We start from the raw sequence: 27,962 nt of genomic DNA, 5'->3' as shown, positions 1-27,962 counted from the left end.
CAAAGAAAGGCAAATTCGACCGAGATATCGCCCTAGCAGAGTGAATAACTAAGTAAGCTTAAGATTAAACAATATTCATTTTTGCCTTTCAGGCATGCCTTTGGCATGCTCCCTAATAATTTAGCAAGCATGTCAAAAAGGAAACTACATTATTTATGTACTTACATTATTAGCCAGATGGAGGGTTCCCAGCCTTAGATGTTGTTGGACTACAACTCCCATAATCCCAGACCAAAGGCCCCTGGGGTAGAGGATGATGGAAGTTGTAGTCCAGCATCCTCCAAGGACTCAAGGTTGGGAAATCCTTGAGCCAGATATATGCCAACAATATATAGGATTTTTATATTTGAGTAACAAACTGTGTGCACTTTATTATATTAAAAGACCCCTGAAAGATCTAATGAGATCCAGAGAATGCAATGTCCGTCAGCCTCCAGGTAGAGATTATCAACCAAGCCGTAAGGAGAAACTGAGCTCAGTATCAAGGTATGGAAGCAACCAGACCAGGGCTGGCCCTGGGACGTGATCTCATCTACATTCAAAATGAAAGCCTTAAGAGCATGCAGTGTATCTTAAAGAAAAAGAAATTCCAATAACAGATTAGTGTATAACAAATAGAGAGAGCACATTAGTTCTGTATTTCAAATCATGCAAGGATTGGAAACACCTGATCTGAACAGCAAACAATGGTTTTTAAAGCAAAAAAATATGGAATTTTTTGTTTCCGCCCAAGAAATCAGCTCAGGGAAAAAGAAAAACGGATAGCATGAGATCTAGCAACGGCCAGCAACGTCAACAGATTCAGTGGCACCAGAGACCATGGGTTTCTAGATGGGAGTGCCCACACATTCTGAGCCACTGGAAGTGATTGAGACAGGAAATTATCTGCCCTCCAGGACTGCCCTGTGTAGTTCTTCAATTCCATCTACTTTCTCACTTTACAAAGGAAAAGTAGAATCCATTGAGCACCTTAATATGTTCTTAAAGATCCCCTTCTCCCACTGCCAATCAGCCTCTACTCATTTCTAACTTCTTGTTCGCTGTTAGTTTTTGGCTGCATGGGAACCTCAGGCTTAGGGGGTGACAACCCTTTCTCACTGTTCTCTCCCACATGGACTGAGTAATGCCTGTGCAGTTCTGATTTGGATCTGAAGTTTTTCCCGCAGTCAACACACAGGAACGGCTTCACTCCTGTGTGGGTTCTCTGGTGCGAAATAAGGTTTGAGTTCCGGTTGAAGCTTTTCCCGCAGTCCCCGCAGACATATGGCTTCTCTCCTGTGTGGATCTTCTGGTGTCTGGTAAGGCTGGTGCTGTCGCAGAAGCTTTTCCCGCAGTCGGAGCATATATACGGGGTCCCCCCTGTGTGGACTCTCTGATGTCTAACAAGACTCATGCTAGAATAATAGCTTTTTCCACATTCGGAACATTTGAACGGTTTCACTCCGGTGTGGGTTTTCTGGTGCGTGATGAGGTTGGAGCTCCACCTGAAGCCCTTCCCACATTCCAAGCATGTGTATGGCATCTCTCCCGTGTGGATTCTCTGGTGGAGAGTAAGGTCTGCCTTGCGGCAGAAGTTTTTCCCACAGTCGGCACAGTTATATGGCTTTTCGCCCGTGTGGATTCTCTGGTGGATTCTGAGCTCCGATCTTTCGCAGAAGCTCACCCCGCACTCAGCACATTTGTACGGCTTCTCTCCCTTGTGGATGATGGTGTGGCGGACCAGGTGAGACTTCACCCTGAAGCTTTTCCCACAATCTTGGCACTGGTAGGCTTTCTCTCCTGCATGGATTCTCTGATGAATCGTGAGGCCTGAACTTTGGCAGAAGCGCTTCCCACAGTCCAAGCATTTGTAAGGTTTCTCGCCTGTGTGGATTCTCTGGTGCCTCACAAGGCTGGTGCTATAATTGAAGCTCTTCCCACAGTCCAGGCATTTATAGGGCATGTTGCCTGTGTGGGTCACCTTAAATTCAATAATGTCTGAGTTCCCTGGGAAACCACCCTCATCAGCTGGGCATACACTCTCACTTTTCACCATGTGGATTCTCTGTTGGTCTGTGGTTTCATGGAGGGGCTCCTCGCCCTCACGAGAAATGAGGTTCCCCATTTTCTCCTCTGTGGAACTTCCTTGATGCTCTTTGGGTCCCTGCCAGCTTCCAGAAGCTTCTTGCTGCTCCTCACACTGGGAACTCTCATCTTCTGGGCTGCCTGTCGGTAACCTGTTCGCTTCCACTTCAAAAGGACCTTCTGGATGACCTCTCTCCACAACATCATCGTTCCTACACATCATTTCTTCACCTGCTGGAAAAGAGAGAGAGACCGAAACATTACTTCAGGTTTATTTTAGATCAGACCTTGTGACAGTTATTTAGGCTTTGGAAACATCCAGGTTAAGTTATTGCAGCATGGACAGCCATCTATCAACAGTGTTTAGAAACCTTATAGAATCATTACATTCTTGAGCTGAAGGGACCTTAGGTCTTCTAGCCCAACCTGCTGCTCAGTGCAGGAATCTGCTACGGCACCCCTGACCAGCCTCTGTTTGAAAACCTCCAGGAAAGGAGAGGTTTCCAAAACTGCCCACAACTATTTAAGAAAACATCTTCTTCACCATGAGCCCCACCGCCCGTAGAGATCATCCAGAGCGTTTCATCTGCAGTTCGTCTGACCTGGCTCATCAGGCAGCCACACAGGGACGGACCTTCTCTGTTGCTGCCCCAAGACTCTAGAATGTGCTCCCTGCTGGGATAAGAGCCTCTCCATCTCCGACAACTTTTTTAAAAGTACCTAAAGACTTATCTCTTCACCCGAGCTTTTTAATCTGTCTGTGGTTTTAAGATTTTTATTTTCTGTGTTAGAACATAAGAATAGCCCTGATGGATCGGGCCCAAGGCCCATCTAGTCCAGCATCCTGTTTCACACACTGGCCCACCAGATGCCGCTGGAAGCCACAGACAGGAGTTGAGGGCATGCCCTCCCTCCTGTTGTTACTCCCCTGCAACTGTTTGTTGTTTTACCTGCAACTGGTAAAAACTTCTTTTACGGTGTAAACCATACAGAGACTAACGTTTGGGGTGGTATACACATTTGTTGTTGATGATGATGATAAATAAACAAACTGCATGAAGCAAACTTCCAGTTCTTACTGTCTGGAAATTCTTCCTAATGCCTAGCCTAAATCTGCTTGCTTGTAATTTCAGTCCATGGATTTCTAGTCCTGCCCTCAGCAGCAACAGAGAACAAGGAAAAAACAAGGGGAACATGGGTAACAGACAAAAACTATATAACAAAACCCATGTATAAAGACAAAGGTAATAATGACAGAGGCCCAACCCAGGTAGTGACCAGATTGAACATATAATGACAAATCCCACAGGCACCCATGTAATGACTATCAATAAATACAGAGATAAGGGCTGGACAAGCCCCACACAGTGAAGAATGTAGATAAACAACAGTCACTAGAAAGCTGGTCATAAACGATGATCTGGGTGGTGCTGCTGTGTCAGAAGACAGTCATCAAACATGCAAAGTGCTGCACTCTGCACAAAAACCTACGCCTAAAAGGCTAGGCACAAAAATCTTGAAAATAGAGCTGGAATCTTGAGAGACTTCCTAGGTAGTGGTCTGTTTCGTGAAAATCTTCATCAGAAGTATAGTAATCTGTGCATTAATGATCATAATAATGAAAGCCCAATAATACAACATTCATGGTAAAAACATGTGTAATAAATACAAACACACCAACCTTAAATCTGGGAAAGCCTTGTCACTAAAGGCAGCAACTCACCACTGTGCCTGCTCGAACATGCTATGTTCCTTAATGAATAATGCTTGAGCTTGGAGTTAACTACTCTCCCCAACCATCAATCAATTATACAATGAGTGAGAAAGCTAAACCAGCTGTGCTGATTTTACTATCCTTTTCTATATGATTTAGATTAGTTAGAGGAAACAGGAGAAGTCACAATTCACATTTAACCCATTGCGTATACATGTATTGAACTTGTGAATAAAAAATGATTCTTTTTGAAGAAGGATCCTCTGCTTATCTTGTTTGTCAAAGGACCTTGGAATGAATTTGAACAGCACCAAAAACTTGAGATCGTCAGGTGAGTGAGATTTCTCAATGAAATGTGGCACTAGTGGGGCATCTAATATACTGTGCTTGAGCCTAGATCTGTGTTCAAGCACACGGGTCTTAACAGGTCTCATAGTGCTCCCAATATACCACAGGTTACCTGGACACACTATGACATAAACAGTCCCTTTTGTCTTACAGTTAGCAAAAAAGTTTAAGCTAACCTGTTTCTTCAGACCCGGGTCCCAATATTCAGTAGTGGGAAGACTGAGCGAACAAGCTGCACAACTCCCACAGGGGTGGAAACCTTGTGCAGCCCTACTCACTGGTGGTCTCACTGTAAAGTCTGAGTGAGTCAAAATTTTCCTTAGACTCTTGGTTCTTCTAAAGGCCACCATAGGGTTTTTTTTTTACACCCAGGGATATCAGAAACAAGGTGCCAATGTCTATAGATGATCTTTTTGATCTGATAGGATAGTGGAGTGTAATCTATAGACCAGATCAGATGGTCCAGCTGTTTATTCGGGGCATCCTGCAATAACTCACTTCGTCTAGTGGTATCTGCTCTAATCTTTGCTCTCTATATAACTTCCTTCGGATATCTCCTATTGACCAATTGTGAGGATAGCAAATCAGCTTCCCTACGATAATGGAAAATATCTGTGGAATTTCTTTTGAACCGTAAAAATTGGCCAAAGGGAAGATTGTCCTTTAAATGTCCAGGGTGCCAAGAGTCATAATGGAGAAATGTGTTTCTATCCATAGGTTTCCTGTATAAAGAGAAACTCAACTTATGTTCTTTAGTCACTCAAATATTGGTATCCAAAAATGGAACCATGTGCTGACTGGAATTACTAGTAAATTTAATATTCATTCGTTCATTGATCCACCCCAAAAATGACTGAAACAGTGTGGTATCCGTAAATATGATTAAGATGTCATCAATGAAACACTATATATAAAAATCTCAGGGAAAAAAATGGATTAGCTGTCTCATTCCAAATGAATGCATCTTCCAAAGCAGACATGAACAAATTAGCCACACTGGGGGCTACAGAGCTACCCATAGCAACACCCTTGATTTGGAAATAGAATTGGTCATCAATCCTAAAATAGTTCTTATCAAAAATAAGGTCCACTAATTCTAACAAAAAATATGTGGGAGGATCCTTATTATGCCTGGTTTCCAATACTTTCTCTATGACCATTCTGGCCTCCTCTAAAGGTATACTGGTATATAAAGAAGAAACATCCAGCGTAGCTATAAGGGATCCTTTGGGAATACTGACCCCTTCCAACTGTCTAATGAGGTCCTTGGTGTCCCGAATATACAATTTTGTTTTAAACACAAAAGGTTTCAAGAATGAATCCACACAGATGGCAAGGGGTTCAAGAATAGAATTAGAACTGGATACAACAGGTCTCCCTGGAGGTGGAAAACCATCCTTATGTATCTTCGGAAGGATGTAGAACACTGGCACCCTAGGGTACTGATTGAATAAGCCTTTTGCTAAGTTATCGGTGATGATCCCTAAGGCTAGTGCTTCATTAATGACTATTCTCACAAGAGACATGATGTGGGAGGTAGGCTCATAAGGTTTTTGTGCAGAGTGCAGCACTTTGCATGTTTGATGACTGACACAGCAGCACCCATCCAGATCATCGTTTATGGCCAGCTTTCTAGTGACTGTTGTTTATCTACATTCTTCACTGTGTGGGGCTTGTCCAGCCCTTATCTCTGTATTTAGCAACAGAGAACAAGCCTGCTCCTTCTTCTATGTGATAGCCCTCCAGATATCTGAAGACAGCCAACATGTCTCCCATGTCTTCTCTCCTCCAGGCTAAACAGACCCAGCTCCTTCAACTACTCTTCATAATACTTGATATAAGCCTGCCCATATGTTAAGCTCCTCTGCTGAGGGCATATTCTGGACTTAATTTGCGGTGCCACCCAAGTTAGGGAATACTCTCCTAAGACATATGTATCGGTCCACTTTATTCCCATTTAGATGCCAGGTAAAACCAGATTTTGGCAGCCAAGTACATTCTGAAGATATTGGGCATAGCTAAGTCTTGCTGAAATATGTGCAACAAGGTAGTTACCATTAACTTGTCTCATTGGTGCTTAAGTCATTACTAACTAGTCTTGATCCTGCCACTTCTGTATACGTTTGGCCACGGCTTTATTTCGGTCAAAGCTCATAATATGCATGATCGTAATATGTAATATTTGCATAATCTTTTCTGAGTGTGCAAAGTGCTACAAATGTATTATCCTTCCAACAATCTGTAAAGTAAGTATTATTGTTCCTAGATTGCAGCTGAGAGGGAGTGGCTGGTTTCAGGACGCCCAGCGGGTTTGTAACTGGGATGGCCCTGCAATGAGGCCTGGTGAGGAAGTCGGCTCCAAGGTGGTGGGATGCTCCCCGCCACTCCACCTCCACTTCCTCACCCACTGTAGGCATCAAGTCAACATGGCCCTCCTCTCCCCCTCCCCCTCAAAAAGCCACCTTCAAACACTGGCACAAAGCGATCCTTACCCAGCACGCTGGCATTTCCAGTGCCGTCCTCCAGCTTGGCCTTCTTGCAGAGCTGCGCCTGCTCCATGTCTAACGGAACCTCCTCTGCCTCAGATAAATTCAGAGCTGCTTCTTGAGTTGGCCGTGGCACCTGAAACAAACAAGGTGTTCTAAATCAAGACCTTACCATTTAAAAACAAAACAAAAACAGGGTGAACTTTACCTCAGACCACCTCCCATGTGTTGTGAATCGGGTTTGTTTGTATCCAGCTATCAGCACATGAGTTAGAAAGGGGTGCTGTCTATTAGGCTTGAGCCTGAAACGGCTCAGCCACGTTTTGGTGGCAGCGGGGGTGGCTCCTTAAGGGAGGAGAAGGGTGCACTTAGCCCTCCCGCTGCTTCCCCCCACCGGTGCTCTGTTTGTACCGAAATCCATGGGGCGGCAGTGTACCTCCCGGCCACCCCTTCCCCCTTTTGTCACCAAAAGTCACCACAAGTACCGCCTGCGCGTGTGGCCATCGCATGCGCGCGCATGCACAGCAGATGGGCGCGGACGCAACTGGCGCAGCCGGTACTTGAGCTGTTTCAGACTCAAGCCAGTATGTCTATACCCCAAGTGGCCACTATCTTGAGTCAAGGTGGCAGATTGGCCAAAAACAAAAAAATTACTCTCAGGATCAATTAGGGTCTCCAGGATCTCCCTCTCTCATAAGTTGTGAATTTGGTTTGTATCCAACCATCAGCGCATGAGTTACAAAAGGGTCCTGCTTATACTTTGAACAGCTGTCATCCATATCAGAATGTAAACATAGAAATCATTAGAGGGGAACACACACACACAGAGATCTCGTAAACCTTCTTGCCTTTGTAAAGTAGGCTAAAAATAAATATCCTATTTAGCACATAGGGTGGGATGAGGCTGCAAATGGGAATGTTACTACTTATTTACTACACTTATATTCTGCTCTTCCTCCAAGGAGCAGTGGACACAGTTATGTTTATCCTCACAACCACCCTGTTGTTGGGCGGTTAGATTGAGAGATGAGTGACTGGCCCAGAGTCACCCAGTGAGTTTCATAGCTGAACAGAGATTTGAACTCAGGTCTGCAACTAGCCTATTTATTTATTTCATTTATCATCTTTTTATACCATCTGATACATAAATCTCTAAGCAGTGTACAAAGTTTAATAGTTATTAAAATTAATTCTAATTAAAAGTCTGCAAGAACCGGTGAGTCTTGAGGGTCTTCCTGAAAACAAACAGAGAAGGAGGTGCTCTTATTTCAGCAGGGAGCATATTCCAAAGCCCCGGGGCAGCCACAGAGAAGGCCCAGTCCTGGTTCACCACCAGATGTGCCGGTGGCAACCGTATCTAGCTCTCTCCAGAACAGGGTTTCTTAACCTTGGGCCCCCAGATGTTAATGGACTACAACTCCCAGAATCCCCAGCCACAATGGACCTGGCTGGGAATTCTGGGAGTTGTAGTATAGTCCATCAACATCTGGGGGGCCCAGGGTTAAGAAACCCTGCATCCAGAAGATTGTAAAGGGCATATGAGTTAGAAAGTAACTAACCACGATGACATCATAAAAAACATGCAGCTCTAGACTCCCACCAGTCTTTATCTCAAATAAAGGCCGTACAATCCAGGGCTGGATTCCCTTCCCATCTAACTCGGCACTGTTTACAGTCACTGGCAGCAGCTCCCCGTCTAGCTCAGGATTATCTACACTGACTGGCAATGGCCCTCCATGGTTTAAGGGGCATTTCCCAGCCCTGCTAAACAGGGATCACTTTTAACTGGAGATGCCAAGGATTGAGCCCGAGGCCTTCAGCATGCAAACCACATGCCCACCAGAGCTACGGGCTCGCCCTCAGCATGGCTTGCTTCAGCCCAGTGTAACAGGGATTCTCAGATGTTGTTGACCAGAACTCCCAGAATCCCCAGCTGCAGTGGCTTGTGCTTGGGGGATTCTGGGAGTTGCAGTCAACTACATCTGGGAATCCCTGTGAGAGGGAACACGGTTTCAGACCACAGGCTCACAACGACCAGCGCTGCCCTCACCTGGTCATCCTGCCTTGCAGACTTGCGCTTCCTTTGCCGGAAACCCTCTGCCAGGGCCACCGCCTGGGCGCAGGTCTTGGGGCAAGCTTCCATGACCCAGCACTGCATTTCCTGGGGCAGGATGGTCAGGAATTGTTCCAGGATCAGCAGCTCCAGAATCTGCTCCTTGGTGTGCCTCTCTGGCTTCAGCCACCGGCAGCAGAGGAACCAGAGGCGGCTGCAGGCCTCTTGAGGGCCTTCCGCTTCTTGGTAGCAGAACTGCCGGAAGCGCTGGCGCTGTAGCTCTGAGACCACCATGTCCTCGTCCAGGGATTCTTCCTTCAGCTTCCCAGAGGGATCCGGCACGCTCCGGGCCTCTCCACTGGGGCCTGACTGGGTCTGGGTACTTTCTTGTTCTTCTGGCAGAACGGCCTCCACTTTGAAGGGGGCTGGAGAAGCCTGAGGACCCTCCTGTTGAGGGAACTGGGGCACTCGGGGGCTCCTGCAGTTGGAGCTAGGAGACCCCATTGTCTTTGGGAACTCCTGCCACTGTGTTTCCAGTCTATCTCCAGTCTCCGAGTACTCCCACGCTAGCTCCTGTTTAACCCGTTTTCCTGGGGATCTTGGGAGAAAATCCTGAATACTCCAAGGCTGGGTGACATTAGGGTCTCTCTCCTCTTCCTCCTCGGTCATTAGGCCTTCTTTCCTTTGCTCCTTTATTTCCTCTCCCACTGTGGAGCCTGCTGCCACTTGCACTTGCATTTCTCCCCCCATCCTGGGGTCTGCTGCCACCTTCTCCTCCATTTTCACATCCGACAGCATCTCCTGCTCCAACTTAACCTGGAACTTGATGCCCAAATCCAACCGGCCTCCTTCCTCGGCAGCCATTTTGTGCCCGGTGGAATCACCACCACAGGCTGGCCTCACAGGATATGTCAGTGCCACTCCAGATTATTGCAGCTGCCGGGCTAATAGGCCGCTAAAATACAGGAGTCGAGAACATTCCAGAAGAGCTTCTTCCTGAAGTTAAAAGACAAAAGTGAATTGGAATGAGGCAGACTGGACACACTAATTCAGAGCTTACACCAGGACTGAGGGGGGCCTCTAGTGGGTCCCATCCTCCATAGGTGGCCCCCCTCTATGGTCTGTAATTCCATGTCACTCCAGGGCATTGTGGAGGAAGAAAATGGCGGCTGGGCACACTCCGTCCCTGACAGGCCTGTGGGCCTGCATTAGCTCAGTTGCCGGATCCTCCTTTCAATCTCACACAGAGCAGACAACATCACATCCTTTGTTTAAAGTGCCACTTTAGTTGGATCTCAAACTACAGCCGTCCGGCAGATCTTGGGCCTACAGCTCCCATCACCCCTGGCTACTGGCCATTGTGACTGGGAACAATGGGAACTGTAGTCCAGCAGCAGCTGAGGGCCACAATTTGAGATCCCTGCTCTAAACAATTTAGGAATCGAGGGTCGCAGTTATTAACCAATCCATCCAGTTTATTAAGATCATCATCTTGCTGTGTTATTTAAATAAGGCACTAAGTAGTAACTAGTGACAATTATTTATCTATCATATTTTTATACCGCATGATATGTACATCTCTAGGCAGTGTACAAAATCATCAACGTGGTAGAAGCCACAAGGATGGAGTGTGAAGAATTAAAGCAGATCGTCATTATTTTCTGCTTTAAAGCCACTGATTTTCTCTGAAATTTTCATCATTTTTATATTCCAGTGTATTTTGTTTATTTACAATGGCCGACATCTTACTCCCTTTTAATTGTATAATAGGGGTTGTGTGGCCCTTTATGCCGCAGCAACACACTATGAGCTTATGTTCAGGGAAGGGGGCCCCTGTAGCAAGCTTAAAAGCAAGAGGAGGTACAACCATTGTCCCTTCCTGCCCTAGTGAAATATTAGTTCGTTATCATTCATTATACTAATATCCTGCTCTTCTTCTAAAGAGCTTTCTGCAACTTACATAACAGTTACCTCTATCTTACCTTTTTACCAAGCTGCATCAAAATGCTTAAAGAGATCTATTTCTTCCTTTAAATTTTTTTAAAATATTTTCATTACCTGCCCTTCAATCAAATTTCCACAGTAGCTTAGAAAAGCAAGAGCTAAACACTATACCTAATTATTGTAAAAGAGTGTGTGTGTGTTTTGGGGGGGGTGTCCCAAAGAATTCAAGATTTTTTCCCTATGCAAACTGGTTCTCATTGGCATAAAGCCTACATATTTCCCCCCAGAAAAATATACAAGTTTTCCTGATGCCCTAAATAAATTGTGATCCAGTCTGTAATGTTATTTGACCTATCGTATTTACCTGAATCCAAGATAAGTTTTTTCCAAGTTACTTGATGTTAGAAATTGAGGGGTCTATATTTAGTAAAATAATCCCATCACATTACCTTCCTGTTTACAAATCAATAAAACATATATGCACTTACATCCATCCTAGAGATAATCATCTGAAAATTATTAATTACACATTTGAGATTGCCAGCTTTGCCCAATATTGCATTGGCATCAGTTCATTATTACTAATACGTTTTAGGAATGATTTAAAAAAAAAAAAGCAATAATTTCCATGGGAAAATCAAGTATTGTATGGAAAACTATTCTGAAAATTCCTCAACCCTGCTGCAAGCCCTATCCTCAAACCAGTAAAAAAACAAAGCAGATTAAATACAGAAATAGCAAGATTCTTATTAAAATAAAAATTAGGGATAAGTTTGTCAAAGTAACAGTTCCTATGAGACAGTTCTGTTAACAGCTAAATTTATTGTGGCATCAACTTTGGTGAGCACATCTGAACACGTATTTGAATAGCTGACTTCTACTGCATCAAACAATTGGTCCATCTAGTGCAGTGTTGTCTACAGTGACTGGTAGCAGATCTCCAGCATTTCAGGTGGTCTTTCCATATGCATTGTATGCAGAAGGTTCCAGGCTAAATTCCTAGCACCTTCTAGGGAGCAGGGAAAGACCCCTCTCAAAAGCCTTTGAAGGGCTACTACAAGAGAGCCAGTGTGGTGTAGTGGTTAGAGTGCCGGACTAGGACCGGGGAGACCCGAGTTCAAATCCCCATTCAGCCATTAAACTAACTGGGTGACTCTGGGCCAGTCACTTCTCTCTCAGCCTAACCTACTTCACAGGGTTGTAGTACACTGCTCTGGGCTCCTTGGAGGAAGAGCAGGATATAAATGTTTTTTAAAAAAAGTCAGTGCAGACAATACTGAGCTAGAGGGACCAAGGAACATAGGAAACTGCCATATACTGAGTCAGACCATTGGTCTATCTAGCTCAGTATTGTCTTCACAGACTGGCAACGGCTTCTCCAAGGTTGCAGGCAGGAATCTCTCTCAGCCCTATCTTGGAGATGCTGCCAGGGAGGGAACTTGAAACCTTCTGCTCTTCCCAGAGCGGCTATATCTTACAGTGCTCACACTTCTAGTCTCCCATTCATAAGCAACCAGGGTGGTAGCAAGTCATGCTTGCTACCACAAGACCAGCTCTCCTCTGGCTAGTCTTCTGGTTCTGGCTAAGTATAAAGCAGCTTCCTATGTTCACCAGGAGCATCCATAGCTCAATGGTAGAGCATCTGCTTCACAAGCAGGTGGTCTCGGGTTCAATCCCTAGCTTCTCCAGGTAGGGTTGAAAAATGACCCTGTCTGAAATTTTGGAGACTGCTGCCATTCAGTATGGACCAGGGCTGCTCAGCTTTGGTCCTCTAGTTGTTCTCCGACTACAACTCCCATAATCCTCAGCCACAGAGGCCAATATCAAGGATTATGGGAGTTGTAGGCCAACATCTGCAAGAGGGCCAAAGTTGAGCAGCCCTGGGAGAAACGGTACCAAGCTAGATGGACCAAGGATCTGACTCAGAAGGCGGCAGCTAACTATGTACTGAGACACTTGTTCCAAACCAGACTGGGACCATGAGTGGGGGCCAAAAGAGTTTTTCTGTTATTCTTAATAATAAAATAAGTATCTATAAGATTAGAAGAAGCCCAATTGTTTTTGTATGTATCTGGCATGGGTAAATAAGGACCCATGAATGCAGATTTCTCAAGGTTCACAACCTTGGGTCTCCAGATGTAATTAAGACCACAGCTTCCATCATCCCCGGCCAAAGGCAGCCATTGGAACTGGAGATTATGGGAGATCTAGTCCAACAACATCCGAGAACACAAGTGGAAATCTTTGTTCTAGAAGGATCAATCATGTCTGCAGACTGCACATCCAAGTCATAAAGCGGGCTATTGCTGCAAGTATTCAAGTGTTGAACAAGTAAAGGAGGTTGCCAAAGATAGCCTATGCCTCGGGTGCCATTTCATGCGAGTCCAGCCCAGAGTCTGTACCGCGCTGGGAGAACACTGAGGTATGGGTGGCACGTTTTATTTTCAAAGACTAGTGAAGAACTCGTGCCCTTGAATGATACAAGGGCAGCATCCAGTGTCTCGAAGAGGCTTTTGTTAGGAACACAGAGAAGGCCTGGAAAAGAGTTTAGTGTTAACACGAAGCTCACACTTGGACGGGAGTTGGCCTCTATAGAGACTATAGCCTTCCTTTAGTTGCATTTCTCCAAAGCATTTCCCCAACGTGCTTCTTTTGCGTTGATCCCAATCGTGAGGATTATTGCAGGCTTGGATTGAAGAGTGGGTGGGGAAATCACGCCAGGCAGCAGCTGCACAGACACCCAAACCTGGGTGGGGGAAGGTCGTGGACTGCTTTGAGGATTGCATTAATCGGCACCCCCTTGCTCCCGCCACGCCCCCAGCCCCTCCTAGTATTTCCCGCAAGGTCTCCCCTCCCCCATACGGCGCATCCCCACTTTAAGGGGCTCCCTAACTTACCACGCGGCCGCCATTCATCTCCTGCTGTGCAGCTGCTGAGAATTCCAACCGGAAGGAACTCTCAGGCTTCACCCTCCCCCCTCGATTGCATGCCTTTGAAGTTTCTCGGCTTCTCTAGGATTGTCGCTCTAAAGTGCTCTGTCATCTTAACCCTTCAAGTAGCCAAAGTCAGGTCCTTTCACACAGCTGTCCCAGCCAAATGGCAATTTCTTCAGCCACAAAAGTGGGGCGTGTCCGGGGGATGGAAATGAAGTCTGGACAATTATTATGGAGTTACACAGAATTATTTTTTCAGGCTTGGGTATCAAAGAGACATGATCTGGCCAAGTTGAGTTGATGCTAGAAATTCCAGTAGCCGCAGCTACTGGAACTAGGCTATATAGGAATATAGAAAGCTGCCGTACACGGTCATCAGTCCACTCTAGCATCCTATTGCCATTTGCGAGTTATTTATTTATTTATTTAATTCGATGTCTAAACTGCCCAAAACAAGTGTCTCGTAGCAGTTTACAAAAACAACAATAAAACTGTAATTAGAACAGTGAAAATAATTTTAAAGCAGTAACAACAATAAGACCAACTTATAGCTAGTCAAAGGCTTGATTTAAAGGCAGTTTTTGAAGTAAAATTGTTGAAGCACAGGCTTTAGCTCTGTTGATAGATAGATAGATAGATAGATAGATAGATAGATTCTGCCCCTGGGACTCTTGAAGCCTTAAAAAGGCCTTGGATCTCCTCCATACATTTGAAAAGTCCTCCTTTTTACAGAACTCTCCCCCCACGCCAGACCTAATAATAACCCATTTCCGTCCCTACTGCAGGAAAGGAGCATGTGTAAAAGTCTGAACGGAATGGGCCGAAACGACCCCTTCAAAATCAAACTGGTGGGCCACTGTGCGAAACAGGATGCTGGACTAGATGGGCCTTGGGCCTGATCCAGTAGGGCTGTTCTTCTGTTCTTAAAGTGGATTTTTAAAAAAGTGTTAGAAACACTTTAGAACAATATTTTGGAACAGAAACCTTTCCAATATTACTCTGTTATTAACCCCCCTCACAGCCAAAAACAGAACAGCCACCTAACCATTAAGCTTGATCCTCAAAACAGAGGTATTTTAAAGACCCTAGGGAACAATATTCTAGTATTGAAATATTCCCAATAATACACTTTTAGCAACCCACCCACAACAGTGGAACAGCCCAGAATGGAGGGGCAGCGGGGCAGAGGAAGAATTTTAGAGTTGTGCAGGACTGTTTTTCATGTTTGGGTACCTGGCAGGCAGACGGGCACACTTCATCTGGCCCAGGTAATGCTAGGAATCCCAACAGCTGCTTTGAAGTAAAACTATTGGAACATAGGCTAAGTTCTATTTTTATTTTTCCCCACTACGACACTGTCAAATGTACATCTGCTCCCCCCACATGCATCGCATCTCCCATAGAGGGCGCTGAATTTCTTTTTCGCTCTTGAAGAGGGAGAGGAAGAGGAAGAGAGTTCCTCTTCACCTTTCTCCTTTTCTCTCATCAGTGCTCAGCTGTTTGGATCTCCCCAGAATAGAGAGTATATCCGGGGAGCTTCCTCCTCCCCCTGCCAGTTTATTTCAAGTGGTGGTAGGGGGTCATCTTCCAGGTGTAATTATGAGAGATCGTTTGGGGGAAAGAGTATGGCAAGAGCGTGAGAAATAAAATATGGATTGTTATTTTTAAATTTAAAGATTTAGAAACTTGCTGCTTTGGGATTTTCTGCATCTGAGGATCTTCATCTGTAAAGTGGGATTAAGGCTTCTGCCTTCTTCATTAAGAGCAGAATCTAGACTGGCTTTTTTTAAGGTTGCCGTTTCTGACTGTTCCGAAGCTGTTCCTAGAGACCTATACAGTCTCCAGCCATTCAGAGCTCCAAGATTGCTTTCTAGATGGATGTGGATTCCGGGAGACCTCAGGTCAACACTGTAGGATTGACAGCCCTACTTAGTTAAACACCCTCAAACCATCCTTTGCCGGTCTTGGCAGCCGTGACTGAGAAGCAGACCTTTCATCCTGATCTTCTGCAAAAAAAACCCTCTCCCTGAAAGCCCTGGACTTTCCTGTTCCCTCTCACCTTTATTATTACTGCATCCTTTCAGATCCAATAACAAGATTGTGTTGGAGCTGAAACAGGTAAGATATTTCCCACTCTCTGGGGATTGAACAGGCTAGAAGTTCTATAAAGCAGCGTATGGCAAATTTACTGAGCAGCATATACACTGGGAATCAATGTGTTGATTTTAAACCTGCAGCATATTTAGGTAATATGTTAATTAATTAATATACACTGCTCTGGGCTCCCTGGAGGAAGAGCAGGATATAAATGTAATAATAATAATAATAATAATAATAATAAATTAATTAATTCCAAAATTTAAACGGGCCTTAACGCTTGCACATGTCAATGCACTCCCTACTGCTGTTTTGGAGGGGAGGTTTAAGGGTTTACCATATTCTGCTCAATTATGCCCTTGTGGCTCTGGCGCCGTTGAAACTACTGTGCATGTAATTTTATACTGTGATTATTACAGGGATGCTAGACTTAAGTTAATGTCTCCAGTTTTGAAAAAAATTCCTGGCCATACAGATGCCTTTTACCTGAATCTTCTGCTGTCCAATTTTAACAAGATGATTTCTGGTATTATGGACAGGTATTGCTATATTATTTGTATAACTCGTTCTGATTTTATGTGATGTTTTTATTCTATATGCTGGTCTATGACTGAAATAAAGCTCTATCTTTCCCACCCTCTTATATTTAAGTATATATTACTACTACTATGAATAATTATGTACTGCTTTTCAACAAAAGTTCTCAAAGCAGTTTACATAGAAAAATAAATAAATCAGCAAGAAAGAGGGCATGCTCTTGCCTGTGGGCTTCTCAGAGGCATCTGGTGGGCCACTGTGTGAAACAGGATGCTGGACTAGATGGGCCTCCCTGGGCCTGATTCAGCAGGGCTGTTCTTATGTTCCTAAATAAGATGGTTCCCTATCCCAAAAGGGCTCACAATCTAAAAAGAAACATAAGGCAGACACCAGTAGCAACCACTGGTGGCATGTTGTGGTGAGGGTGGATGCGGACAGTTACTCTCCCCCTGCGAAAAACAAAGAGTATCACCAGCTTAAGAGGTGCCTCTTTGCTCAGTTAGCAGGGATATATGTGATTAGATAAATTGATATGATCTTAATCATCTTTATACATAACCAAACTTTTGTATCATGTTTCCACAGAACTGGAGAACATGAGAAGGTTTTAAAAAATAGATTATATGTATTAAAGGCTAGGAAAAGCTCAGGCACCTCCTTCTTATCACTGGGTGTACAAGTTTAGCATTGTATCTATCCTTACAGAGGATGGATGGATGGATGGATGGATGGATTGAGTGCCGTCAAGTTGGTGTCGATTCTTAGCAACCACATAGATAGATTCTCTCCAGGATTATCTGTCTTCAGCTTGACCTTGAAGGTCTCTCTGTGGTGCATTCATTGTTGTCGTAATCGAGTCCATCCACCTTGCTGCTGGTCGTCCTCTTCTTCTCTTTCCTTCAACTTTTCCCAGCATTATGGACTTCTCAAGGGAGCTGGGTCTTCACATAATGTGTCCGAAGTATGATAATTTGAGCCTGGTCATTTGTGCCTCAAGTCAAAATTCTGGATTGATTTGTTCCATGATCCATTGGTTTGTTTTCCTGGCTGTCCATGGTCTCCTTAAAAGTCTTCTCCAGCACCAAAGTTTAAAAGCATCAATGCTTTCCCTATCTTGCTTCTCCAAAGTCCAGCCTTCGCATCCATAGAGTATCATGGGAAAAACCATGGTTTGAACGATTCTAATCTTTGTGGGTAGAGACATATCACAGCATCTCAATATCCGTTCCAAGGCCTTCATTGCAACCCTACCAAGTGCTAGTCTGTGGCGTATTTCTTGACTGCTGGATCCTTTATTGTTGATGGTCGATCCTAAAAGGCAGAAGCTATCCAGTGTCTTTATTCTATGCCCTGTCTGGCACATAGGGCTCCCCATTCTCTGGCCAGTGCCTGCACGCGGGCCTCCCCGTGATGTCACGCGACGCTCTCCCTACTCAATGGGGAGGCCCACGCGCAGGCGTGAGAGAAGCCGATGCGCTAATCAGGGAATGGGGAAGCCTGTGCACCGCCCAGAGAGAAGCCAGCGCGCTGAGAAGCCCACCCGCCACAGCCACAGGTAAACAGAGGGGGAAGCGCAGCAGCGGGGCTGGAAAGTAGGGTTTGTGGCTTCAGTGCTGAGGCACGTGGGGAGCCCCTAAAACAACTTTGTCCCTGGGCCATCGGGAGTCTCCATACTCCCCTGATCCCAAGGGTTTAGGGCAGGTTATAAACATTGTCTTCTTTTACAGTCCAAGGCATGATCCGAAGACATGTGATGCTCCTGTCCTACTGAAACCTCTGGGCTTGGTTAATGCCTGGCTTGGACAGGGGCGGCCCTACCATGAGGCATGGTGAGGCAGTCCCCTTAGGTGGTAAATTGCTGGGGTGCCAGCAGGGCAGCAAGACACCCCCTACCATTGCGCTTGGAGTAGATCCTTGGGACCAATCTTACAAATTTTGCAAGAGCAGCTGTCCTTGCAAAACTTGCAAGAAGCACAAGGAGAGGAGAGGAGGCTGCTGGCTACCTCCCTTCCTTGCAAAAGTTGGTTTTGAAAGAGGCTTGGCCTCCACTGGAAGCCTGGGGCAAGGTAGCATTTCGCACCTTTCCTTAGATGCTGCAGTACTTTGGGCCATCTCTGGGCCGGGAAACTATTTGGAAACTCCACATACACTTGGAGTTGCCAACTCTGGTTGAAGCTATTCCTGGAAATGGTCTCCCCCTCACCTCCCCCCCACTGCAACATTTTTCACAATTTCAAGTCATTAAAATCCAGTCTTGGGTAACTTGATTTTTGGACTGGAACTCCCAACTTCCCTGGCCTTCAGAGAGCTGGTCTTGTGGTAGCAAGCATGACTTGTCCCCTTTGCTAAGCAGGGTCCACCCTGGTTGCATATGAATGGGAGGCTACATGTGTGAGCACTGTAAGATATTCCCCGTAGGGGATGGAGCCACTCTGGGATGAGCATCTAAATTCCAAGTTCCCTCCTGGCATTTCAGCCCTGAGAGAGATTCCTGCCTGCAACCTTGGAGAAGCCGCTGCCAGTCTGTGGAGACAATACTGAGCTGATAGACCAATGGTCTGACTCAGTATAAGACAGCTTCCTATTATAGTCCAAAAAGAACAAGTTCCCCAAGATGTTAAATCTGCAGAATTGCTCTTCATAGCCACCTAGGGATTGATGCTGGAGTCCTGGAGGGTTGGTAGGATAATCCCACTTACACTGCCTTGAATTTGACTGCAGTTTTAAATTGTTTTCAGGTTTTTATTTTCTGTGTTTTAACTTGTTTTATATTGTTGTCAACCGCCCAGAGACGGAAGTTTGGGGCAGTGAACAAATCTGATAGATAGATAGATAAATAAATAAATAAAATTCTTGGGAGGAAAGATGGCATATATGCAAACTAATTGTTTTATTTTAAATTAAAATTGTCATTTAAAAAAAGAAATAAATCTAGGTTACCCAGCTATGGCAGACAGCTGCTATAATCAGACAAAATTCTGATTTGTTTCCTACTAGAACTGATTCCTACTTCTTTGGCTCGTCCCTGATCCATCACTGGATGTGGCTGTCCCAGGGTGCTCCATAGGCTCCAGCACCAGCTCCCCGATCGATCAGTTCTTCAGCTCCAGCTCCAGTGTGCTAGCCGTGACCATGGCAGCAAGGAGGAATACTCTCTCGCTGGGAGCCAAAATTGGCATCCTGAACCAAATAAGACAGTTGCCTCGAATGAGCCACCGGGATCTTGCCAAGCATCTGGGTCTCCCCAAGTCGACCGTCTCGGATCTTCTCCGGAAGCAGAACCAGCTTTGGGACGAGTGGCAACAGAATGCCAACCCAGAGCGCAAGCGGAAGAGGAAAGGCAAAGATGCTGATGTTGAGGATGCACTGCTGCGCTGGTTCGAAGCCGCCAGGGCCTCCGATGTGCTCATCAGCGGCCCCGTGCTCGCTCAGAAAGCCCGGCAGATTGCTGAGGCTTTGGGGCGGCCGGAGTTCAATCCCAGCGACGGGTGGCTGCAGCGCTGGAAGTGGCGGAACAACATCAGCTTCCGGAAAGGAAGTGCCGAGAAATTGCCCCAGGTAGAGGCCCATGCCAACATCTACCACTTCAGAGTCCCCGAATTTGCCCCCCATTTGAAGGAAACCGCTGATGCAGGAGGTATGGTAAACAAAGTGCCTGTGGATCATTTTCATGGGGAACAGATGGATGATGGGGGCGTCCAGGGAAAAGAGAACCTCCACGTTTCTCCTGGCAGGGTCAAGTCGAATGTTCTGGCAGCAAATTCTTCAACGGAACCAAGTGGAGGAATTTATTCCAAGTGGCAAACACCAGAAAAGGTTTGTTTATTATAAATATTTATATCCTACCTTTCTGGCTATGGTCTTGTGGTAATAAGCATGAATTGTTCTCTTTGCTAAGCAGGGTCCACCCTGGTTTGCATTTGAATGGTAGACTACATGTGAGTACTGTAAAATATTCCTCTTAGGGGATGGGGCCACTCTGGGAAGAGGATCTGAGGTTCCAAGTTCCCTCCCTGGCATCTCCAAAGTAGGGCTGAGAGAGATTCCTGCCTGTAACCCTGGAAAAGCCATTTCCAGTCTGTATCCAGGGTTGCTCAACTTTGGCCCTCGTGCAGGTGTTGGCCCACAACTCCCATAATCCCTGGCTATTAGCCACTGTGGCTAGGGATTATGGGAGTTGTAGTCCAAAAACAGCTGGGGGGCCTAATTTGAGCAGGCCTGACAGTACTGAGCAGGCGCGTAACAATGATAGGGCAAGGGGAGACAGTTGTCTGGGGGGCCCACTGCCTGGAGGGGCACCCCTGAGGCACCTCACGTGACTCCCCATTGCCCCCTGCCCAGCCCCAAGGCCCCTCAGCCACTTGCCCTCTTCGCCGTCTCTCCTGCTTGTTCTGCTGGCCCGCAATCCAGGAAGCAGACAAGCTGCCAAGAGCTCCTTTTCTCCCGCCTCTCAGCTGATCGGCGGGTGGGCGGGGCTTCCACGGAGGCCTCCGTGTAGGCCGCAGTGAAGCCTGAACTCGAGTAGGGCCCAAGCCAGCCAGGAAGGAGGAGGCAGCCAGAGCGTTCTCTGCAGCAGAAGACCCTTTGCTGCCCTGCTTAACCCAGACCAGCATTTGCCAGGTAGAGTGTGAACTCCTTTTTGTGGTTACCTTTCCCGCCCCCCCCCATATATAGGGATCTGCTTGCCATAGGGCTTGGATATGGGCGGGGGGGACCGAGAAGTCTCTGAATATTTATTTTGAAACAGCTTGGAAAATTTGCTGACTTAAAAAAACTATCTAAAAAGTCCTATAAGTGGCTTGTTTCATGGCAGAAAATTGCAAAAACTTCTGGAACAGTATTTTATTAATTTTATTTATTCATTCATTCATTTATAAATGCACTTATGTTCAAGTTGTTTTGCAACCCAGAAGGTCTGAGTGAGAACTGTGAAGCATGTGTGGTGCTTTTATTTTATTTTTCTTGTGTGTGAACTGCTCCCCAATAACTTGCAGGGACTTCAGGGTAAATCTGGCCAACATGTGAATGCAGCACCTCCATTCCAGAGGAGATGTGTCTTAAAGGGCTTTAAAAGCCTCCTGTGAAAAACCTCCTGCAATCAAACTTGACTGAATTTGTTCAGAATTCTGGGAAAACAAACATAGGCTCACCCTGCATGGTTGAAAGTCTCCTTTGCTAATCTGCAGCGAGGGGCCCATTTTAATAATTCATCTTTCTAGTGTGTTCTAGGCATTAAAAGTAATACAAATGTATAGTACTCAATGTATATCACTATATATTGTGACGTGTGCGTGTGTGTATTCAGTGAAATGTATTTGCAGGCAGCATACTTATTTTGGAATATCAGACTTAAATCCTTGGGGGCCTGGGGTGTGCGGAGGCCCTGGACTTTGAGGCGCTGGGGGCCCATTTTAAAATCTTGTCTCTGGGCCCACTCCAACCTTGCTACGCCCCTGGTACTGAGCTAGATGGACCAATGGTCTGACTCAGGATAAGGCATTTTCCTGCGCCCCTATGTTGTTAAAAATAACACTCCAAGGAGCTTTCAAAAATTAAAACGTGACACAATTGGGCCATAAAAACAAAAATGAAAACCAACTGCTAGACCAGGGGTTCTCAGACATGGGTCTTCCCATGTTGGACTACAGCTCCCATCATCCTCAGCCACAATGGCCTACTTTTGCTGGTCAAAAGGGTATCTAGTCAAGGATGTGCCACTGGACTAAGTGATCTATTGCAGACTGGTGCAAACTGGAGTCTGTACGAATAACAGGCACTGGGGGCATTTCATGACGATTGGCTTTGTGAACTTTCTTCCCTGGGCTGGGCATAGTTGAAAAGATGCTGCCCTAGATGGGATCCTGGCCTGATCCTTCGAAGATAGCTCTATGGCCTTCCTTTGTACATGCACTGAAATCCTTCTGATTATGACTTTATATATTCAAGGTTTGACAACACAACCTTAAATTTATTTACTCAGAAGTAAGTCCCCTGGAGGCAAGCCAGGGCTGCTCAACTACGGCCCTCCAGCTGTTTTTGGACTTCAGCTCCCATAATCCCCATCCACAGTGGCCAGTAGCCAAGGATTATGGGAGTTGTAGGCCAACATCTGCAGGAGGGCTGAAGTTGAGCAGCCCTGGGGTAAGCCCACCTTGGGTCCCCATATGTTGTTGGACTACAGCTCCCATGGTCCCCATTGTGTCTGGGGATGATGGGAGTTATAGTCCATCTTCTGGGAACCCAAGGTTGAGAACCCCGGAGTTCAGCAGCTCTGCTTAGAATTACATCCCTGAACGTCCATTACAATGCAAAATTACGAAAAAGTGTAGCGAGCCAAGTTTACACTTCCTCCTGCCCTTAGCCAGCAGCACTAGTGGCAAACGTCCAGAGCTGGATTCATGCAGAGGGGATGCAAGGACTTTGGAGATGCTCATTTTTTAAAAAAATACACTGGCTGACAGCCAGACTAAATTGAGTAGTCCCGTTAACATTAATGGGTTGGGTTATGACTAATTTAAACTACTTATAAGTCATTTAGTTGGGCTGTCAGCCACTTTTCATGTGTGTTAATTGTCCATTTTTCTCCACTCCAATCAGTTGCACAATCCTTTGGCCTCCCTGAAAGAAGAGGAAGAGAGGAGAGAATCTGCCGAGGAGCAGAAGTGTGATGAACTGCTGGTGGGTATGAAGGTTGTTGTTTTTCCTTCTCCAATTGTTCGCTGACCTCTGGGTGTGAGCATATCTCTATGCTGATGTGGAGGAGTTGAAGCAGGTGCTTAGCCTGGAGAAGAGAAGACTAGGGGGAGATATAATGAGCTGGTCCTGTGGTAGCAAGCATGACTTGTCCCCTTAGCTAAGCAGGGTCTGCCCTGGTTGCATATGAAAGGGAGACTAGAAGTGTGAGCACTGCAAGAGATTCCCCTCAGGGGATGGAACTGCCTGAAACCCTGGAGAGCTGCATCCAGTCAGTGTGGATCAAGAGGAGAGCTGGTCTTGTGGTAGCAAGGATGACTTGTCTCCTCAGCTAAGCAGCATCCACCCTGGTTTGCATTTGAATGGGAGACTACATGGGTGAGCACCTCAGGGAATGGAGTTGCTCTAGGAAGATTATCTGCATTCTTGCATGCAGAAGCAATAGCACTTACATTTATATACCGGTCTATAGCTGGAAGCTCTCTAAGTGGTTTACAATGATTAGCATATTGCCGCCCAACATTCTGGGTACTCATTTTACCGACCTCGGAAGGATGGAAGGCTGAGTCAACCTTGAGCCCCTGGTCAGGATCGAACTTGTAACCTTCTGGTTACAGGGCGGCAGTTTTACCACTGCGCCACCAGGGGCTCACCAAGGTTCCAAGTTCCCTCCCTGGCAGCATCTCCAAGATAGGGCTGAGAGCGATTCCTGCCAGCAACCTTGGAGAAGCCACTGCCAGTCTGTGAAGACAATACTGAGCTATATAGACCAATGGTCTGACTCAGTATATGGCAGCTTCCTATGTTCTCTAATGGCTGTCTGCAAGTATCTGATGGGCAGCCACATAGATGGAGGGGCAGACCTGTTCTCTGTTGCTCCTGAGTGACTTGAATCAGTGGCTTGAATCAGGCATCAGTGACTTGGATCAGGAATCAGTGACTTGAAATTACAAGGAAGTAGATTTAGATTAGCCATTAGGAAGAATATTGTGGTGGTAAGAGCTGTCGGGATTCGATCTTTGAACTATCTGCCTTATGCAGCGGAATACAAATATAACAAATATTTACATAACGCTTTCCAACAAAAGTTCCCAAAGCAGGATCGCCCAATGGAATTGGCTCGCTGTAGGATCAGAATGGAGAAAGGGAAGATTTTCTTTACCCAGCACATTGTTAACTCATGGAATTCACCGCTGCAAGATGTGCTGATGGCTACTAGCTCAGAGCCAAACTATTTAATTCTTTATTATTCAGTTATTTTCGTATGTTTGTATACTGCCCCAGTTCCACGTCTTTGGGTGTTTTACAGCAAACACAAGACAAATTAAAACAGAAATGTAGAACAGTTTAAAATCACGATGGCTGACATCCTGGCTGTGCTTGGGCGAGGAGGTTGCTATTGCAGAAAGATGGGCTGTTGTGCCGGCTAGTTGCGCTAGCTCTGGAGAATGCATCTCAGACTAGTGTTGCGCTAGCATTAACACATTTGCACTTATGCAAAAAGATGCTCAACCTGCAGCAGGCCTCCTGTGTTTTTCAGGGTGCCTTTGTGCAACAGCACAAGAGTGCAAGAATGCAGTTCCAGAAATCTCCTTGATTTAGTGCCGCTACGCAATCTTCTCGCACTAGTGCAACTTTGTCCGTTGTGTAAGTGTAGAGTTAATCAGGATGTCGATCGAGATACTTGGCCACCCCGTTGCTCTCTCCTGACTATGGGAGGAGAGCTGGTCTTGTGGCAGCAAGCCTGGATGGTCCCCTTTGCTAAGCAGGATGCACCCTGGTTTGCCTTTGAATGGGAGACTACATGTGAGCACTGTAAGATCTTCTCCTTAGGAGATGGGGCCGTTCTGGGAAGAGCACCTGCATGCTTGTATGCAGGTTCCAAGTTCCCTCCCTGGAATCTCCAAGACAGGGCCCAGAGAGGCTCCTGCCTGCAGCCTTGGAGAAGCCGCTGCCAGTCTGTGTAGATCAGTGGTTCCCAACCTGGGTTCCTCCAAGTGTTGCTGAACTACAACTCCCATCATCCCCAGCTACAACTTATCATGGCTGGGGATGCTGGGAGTTGTAGTTCAGCAACATCTGGAGGAACCCTGGCTGGGAACCACCGATGTAGACAGTACTTCAGTGGATGGACCCAAGGATCTGACTCAGTGTCAGCCGATGTTCCTATGACTCCAGGCCTTCTTTGTCTGGCATCTCTTTCCTTGCAGAGGCGGGCGGACTCCGAGCGGCAAAAGATCATCTGGGAGTGGGAGGGGCTGCGCCGCTTCCTGGAGGAGCAAGAGCAGGTTCTGCTGAGCGGGCTGAAGGAGCTGGACAGAGACATCGTCCAGAAGAGCAGCAGGAGCTGGTGCAAAAGCTCTGGGGAGGTTTCTCCAAGACAAGCCCATCAGAAGCCCCAAAGATCCTTCTCGTCTCAGGTGAGGCTGCCGTTCATAGAATTCTGCAAGGAGGGAGTCAACTACGAAGTGCTGGGCTTCAGGGTGGATGGGCTGTGCAGGTGCAGAGCGTCTGCTTGGCAGGCAGAAGGTCCCAGGTTCCATCCCTGGAGGCATCTCCAAGATAGGGCTGGGGAAGACTCCTGCCTGAAACCCTGGAGAGCTGCTGCTACCAGTCAGTGTAGACGGTACTGAGCTAGATGGACCGATGGTCTGACTCCGTAGAAGGCAGCTTCCTATGCTCATATTACTGGGATGTGTGGACTGTATCCTAGAGAACTTGGGGTTGGGTCTGTAGCTCAGTGGCTGAGCTTCTGCTTTGCAGGCAGAAGGTCTCATTCTCAATCCCTGAAGGCATCTCCAGGTAGGGCTGGGGAGGACTCCTACCTGAAACCCTGGAGAGATGCTGCCAGTCAGTGTAGACAACACTAAGCTGGATGGACCAAGGGTCTGACTCAGTAGAAAGCAGCTTCCTATATTCCTGGGAGCTTCCTATATTCCTGGGAGCCAGCGTGTTATAGTGGCTAGAGTGCTGGACTAGGACCGGGGAGACCCGAGTTCAAATCCCCATTCAGCCATGAAACTAGCTGGGTGACTCTGGGCCAGTCACTTCTCTCTCAGCCTAGGCTACTTCACAGGGTTGTTGTGAGGAGAAACCTAAGTTTATAGTACACCGCTCTGGGCTCCTTGGAGGAAGAGCGGGATAAAAAAATGTAAAATTAAAATTAAAAAATATTCACCAAGAATACCTGCTTTGCATGGTCACCAGTAGGACTGACTTTTGTATGAAAAAAAGATAACCCAGTTGCAGTCATTCCCAAGGAAGAGGTGGGGTGCTCTCAAAAGCCTAGGCACACCTGCCGCTGATGGCCTCTTCTTTCTTTCCCACTCCAGGGCATCGATGGCGGTAGCATCGGGTGAGTTCCAGCCTCCATTCCACTGACCTTTCCTTTTGCTTTCAACTGAGGTTTCAGGTTTGAGGCTATGTGTGGGAGAAAGATGGCGATGGGCAAACTCTCCTTACCTAGTCAGACATTACATTGACATGCATTTGGGTGTCTGTACACTCATGCATGTTTTTGTGTGAATGACTGCACCTGCGTTCATTTCAAAAGTGAACCTGGGTACAGGCCCCTCCCAGTGCAGGACGCAGATGGAAAGTACTGCTGTACATGAATTGAACACAGTGGCTGACCAGGAGCAAGGTCAGTGGCTGACCAAGGATGCACTGGTACAGCAAGATGGCAGTCTAACAGTGCTGGTGCAGTGGGGAAGCAGCCATTTTTAATGCCCTCGTCTTCCTTAGGAAGCTCTGTGTACCAACTAGAAATATGTCCCCGAAGGCTGTGCAGCCCTTCAGGGACATATTTTCCTGGGGTAGGGAAGGGTGTCAAAACTTGCTGTTTTCCCGCTGCACCCGGTGCAGCTGGGGAGTCCTGTTTGGCTTTTGTCTCCCTGCATTGGTACACCCTTGCTCTGTATGTCAGCCACTGTGTATGTGCGTACACTGTACACAGATTATACATGGGATCGAATATAATCTTCAGTGCAGAAAGGCTACACAGCCTTGCACAAAGCAGGTTTCAAAAGCCAATCTTTATTGATTGATTTTGATTTGATTTCTATACCGCCCTTCCAAAAATGGCTCAGGGCGGTTTACTTTAAAACAAAATAATTAAAATCAATTAACAGTTAAAAACAGAGACACTAAAACACCATCAAACAATTAACAATTAAAACAATCAACACCATTTAAAAACCCTGGAAAACCAGGTTACAGCAGTTTAAAAACATTTACAACAATTTAAAAACCCTGGAAGGCCAGGCCAAACAGATAGGTTTTGAGGGCTCTTCTGAAGGCCAATAATGAATTCAAATTATGGATTTCTGCCGGGAGTGCATTCCACAGCCCAGGAGCGGCTACAGAGAAGGCCCGCATTTGAGTCGCTGCCAGATGTACCTACCGGTGGTAACTGGAGACGGTCCTCCTCAGATGACCTTAAGGTGCAGTGGGAATCATGCAGAAGAATCATGCAGAAGAAGAGCCAGCGTGGTGTAGTGGTTAGAGTGCTGGACTAGGACCAGGGAGACCCAAGTTCAAATCCCCATTCAGCCATGAAACCTGCTGGGTGAGTCTGGGCCAGTCACTTCTCTCTCACCCTAACCTACTTCACAGGGTTGTTGTGAGGAGAAACTTAAGTATGTAGTATACCACTCTGGGCTCCTTGGAGAAAGAGCAGGATATTAAAAATGTGTGTATTAATTAATTAATTAATTAATTTTGAAAGGCACTCTCTAAGGTAACCTGGATCTAAGCCATTTGTATTCTTTCCTTGTTTGCTTTTTCTTTAGTGAGGCAGAGGTAACATTTCCAAGCTTCGAACCAGGTTTTGTGCAGCTGGAGCTAAGACTCGGCAATTTCTCTGAGAAAAGGGCCATCCTTCAGGAAGTGCTTCTGGAATTCAAAGGTCAGTGTCCAGAACCCTGAGCCGGGACTGTGATGGTGAGGAGGTCTGAAGGTGCATCTGGGAGGACGGGGGGTGTTTTGGTATCCATGCAGCAGGAGAGGTCCCAAGGCCTGGACTGAGGATGCATGATGCAGCCACCTCGCTGGAGCTAAGGAGGTCTAAGTCTGGTCTCTGCCTGGATGGGCAA

General features: G+C 46.3%; 2 protein-coding genes across 7 annotated transcripts in view; one reads left to right on the top strand and one right to left on the bottom strand.

Moving 5' to 3' along the window:
* LOC128342591 (zinc finger protein 554-like) overlaps nt 1–27,962 on the top strand; it is a 41,404-nt gene that overhangs the window by 2,617 nt on the left and 10,825 nt on the right. For 2 of the 4 annotated variants that reach the window (XM_053290041.1, XM_053290037.1), the window contains exons 1-6: nt 15,047–15,660; nt 19,174–19,992; nt 22,774–22,854; nt 25,080–25,289; nt 26,202–26,224; nt 27,660–27,775. In XM_053290041.1, the coding sequence (XP_053146016.1) occupies nt 19,309–19,992; nt 22,774–22,854; nt 25,080–25,289; nt 26,202–26,224; nt 27,660–27,775 (1,114 nt within the window). In that variant the 5' untranslated portion in view covers nt 15,047–15,660; nt 19,174–19,308. Of the gene's footprint in view, nt 1–15,046; nt 15,661–16,058; nt 16,179–19,173; nt 19,993–22,773; nt 22,855–25,079; nt 25,290–26,201; nt 26,225–27,659; nt 27,776–27,962 lie in introns of those variants that run through there. The other 2 variants (XM_053290038.1, XM_053290040.1) reach the window with 2 other exon arrangements.
* On the bottom strand, nt 616–13,632 carry LOC128342598 (zinc finger protein 436-like). 3 transcript variants are annotated; one of them, XM_053290069.1, is made up of 5 exons: nt 13,507–13,624; nt 13,179–13,355; nt 8,663–9,661; nt 6,619–6,748; nt 616–2,298 (listed from the first exon to the last, which is right to left on the bottom strand). In XM_053290069.1, the coding sequence occupies exons 3-5, from the start codon at nt 9,527–9,529 to the stop codon at nt 1,016–1,018; spliced, it is 2,280 nt and encodes a 759-aa protein (XP_053146044.1). In that variant the 5' UTR covers nt 9,530–9,661; nt 13,179–13,355; nt 13,507–13,624; the 3' UTR covers nt 616–1,015. The 3 variants fall into 3 exon arrangements, with proteins under 3 accessions (XP_053146044.1, XP_053146046.1, XP_053146045.1); XM_053290071.1 differs by having other exon boundaries at nt 616–2,295; XM_053290070.1 differs by lacking the exon at nt 13,179–13,355 and having other exon boundaries at nt 13,507–13,632.

This window comes from Hemicordylus capensis, chromosome 2 (genome assembly GCF_027244095.1).
Source record: "Hemicordylus capensis ecotype Gifberg chromosome 2, rHemCap1.1.pri, whole genome shotgun sequence".
In the NCBI taxonomy this organism is placed as follows: Eukaryota; Metazoa; Chordata; class Lepidosauria; order Squamata; family Cordylidae; genus Hemicordylus; species Hemicordylus capensis.
This window is presented reverse-complemented; position numbering and strand designations above follow the sequence as displayed.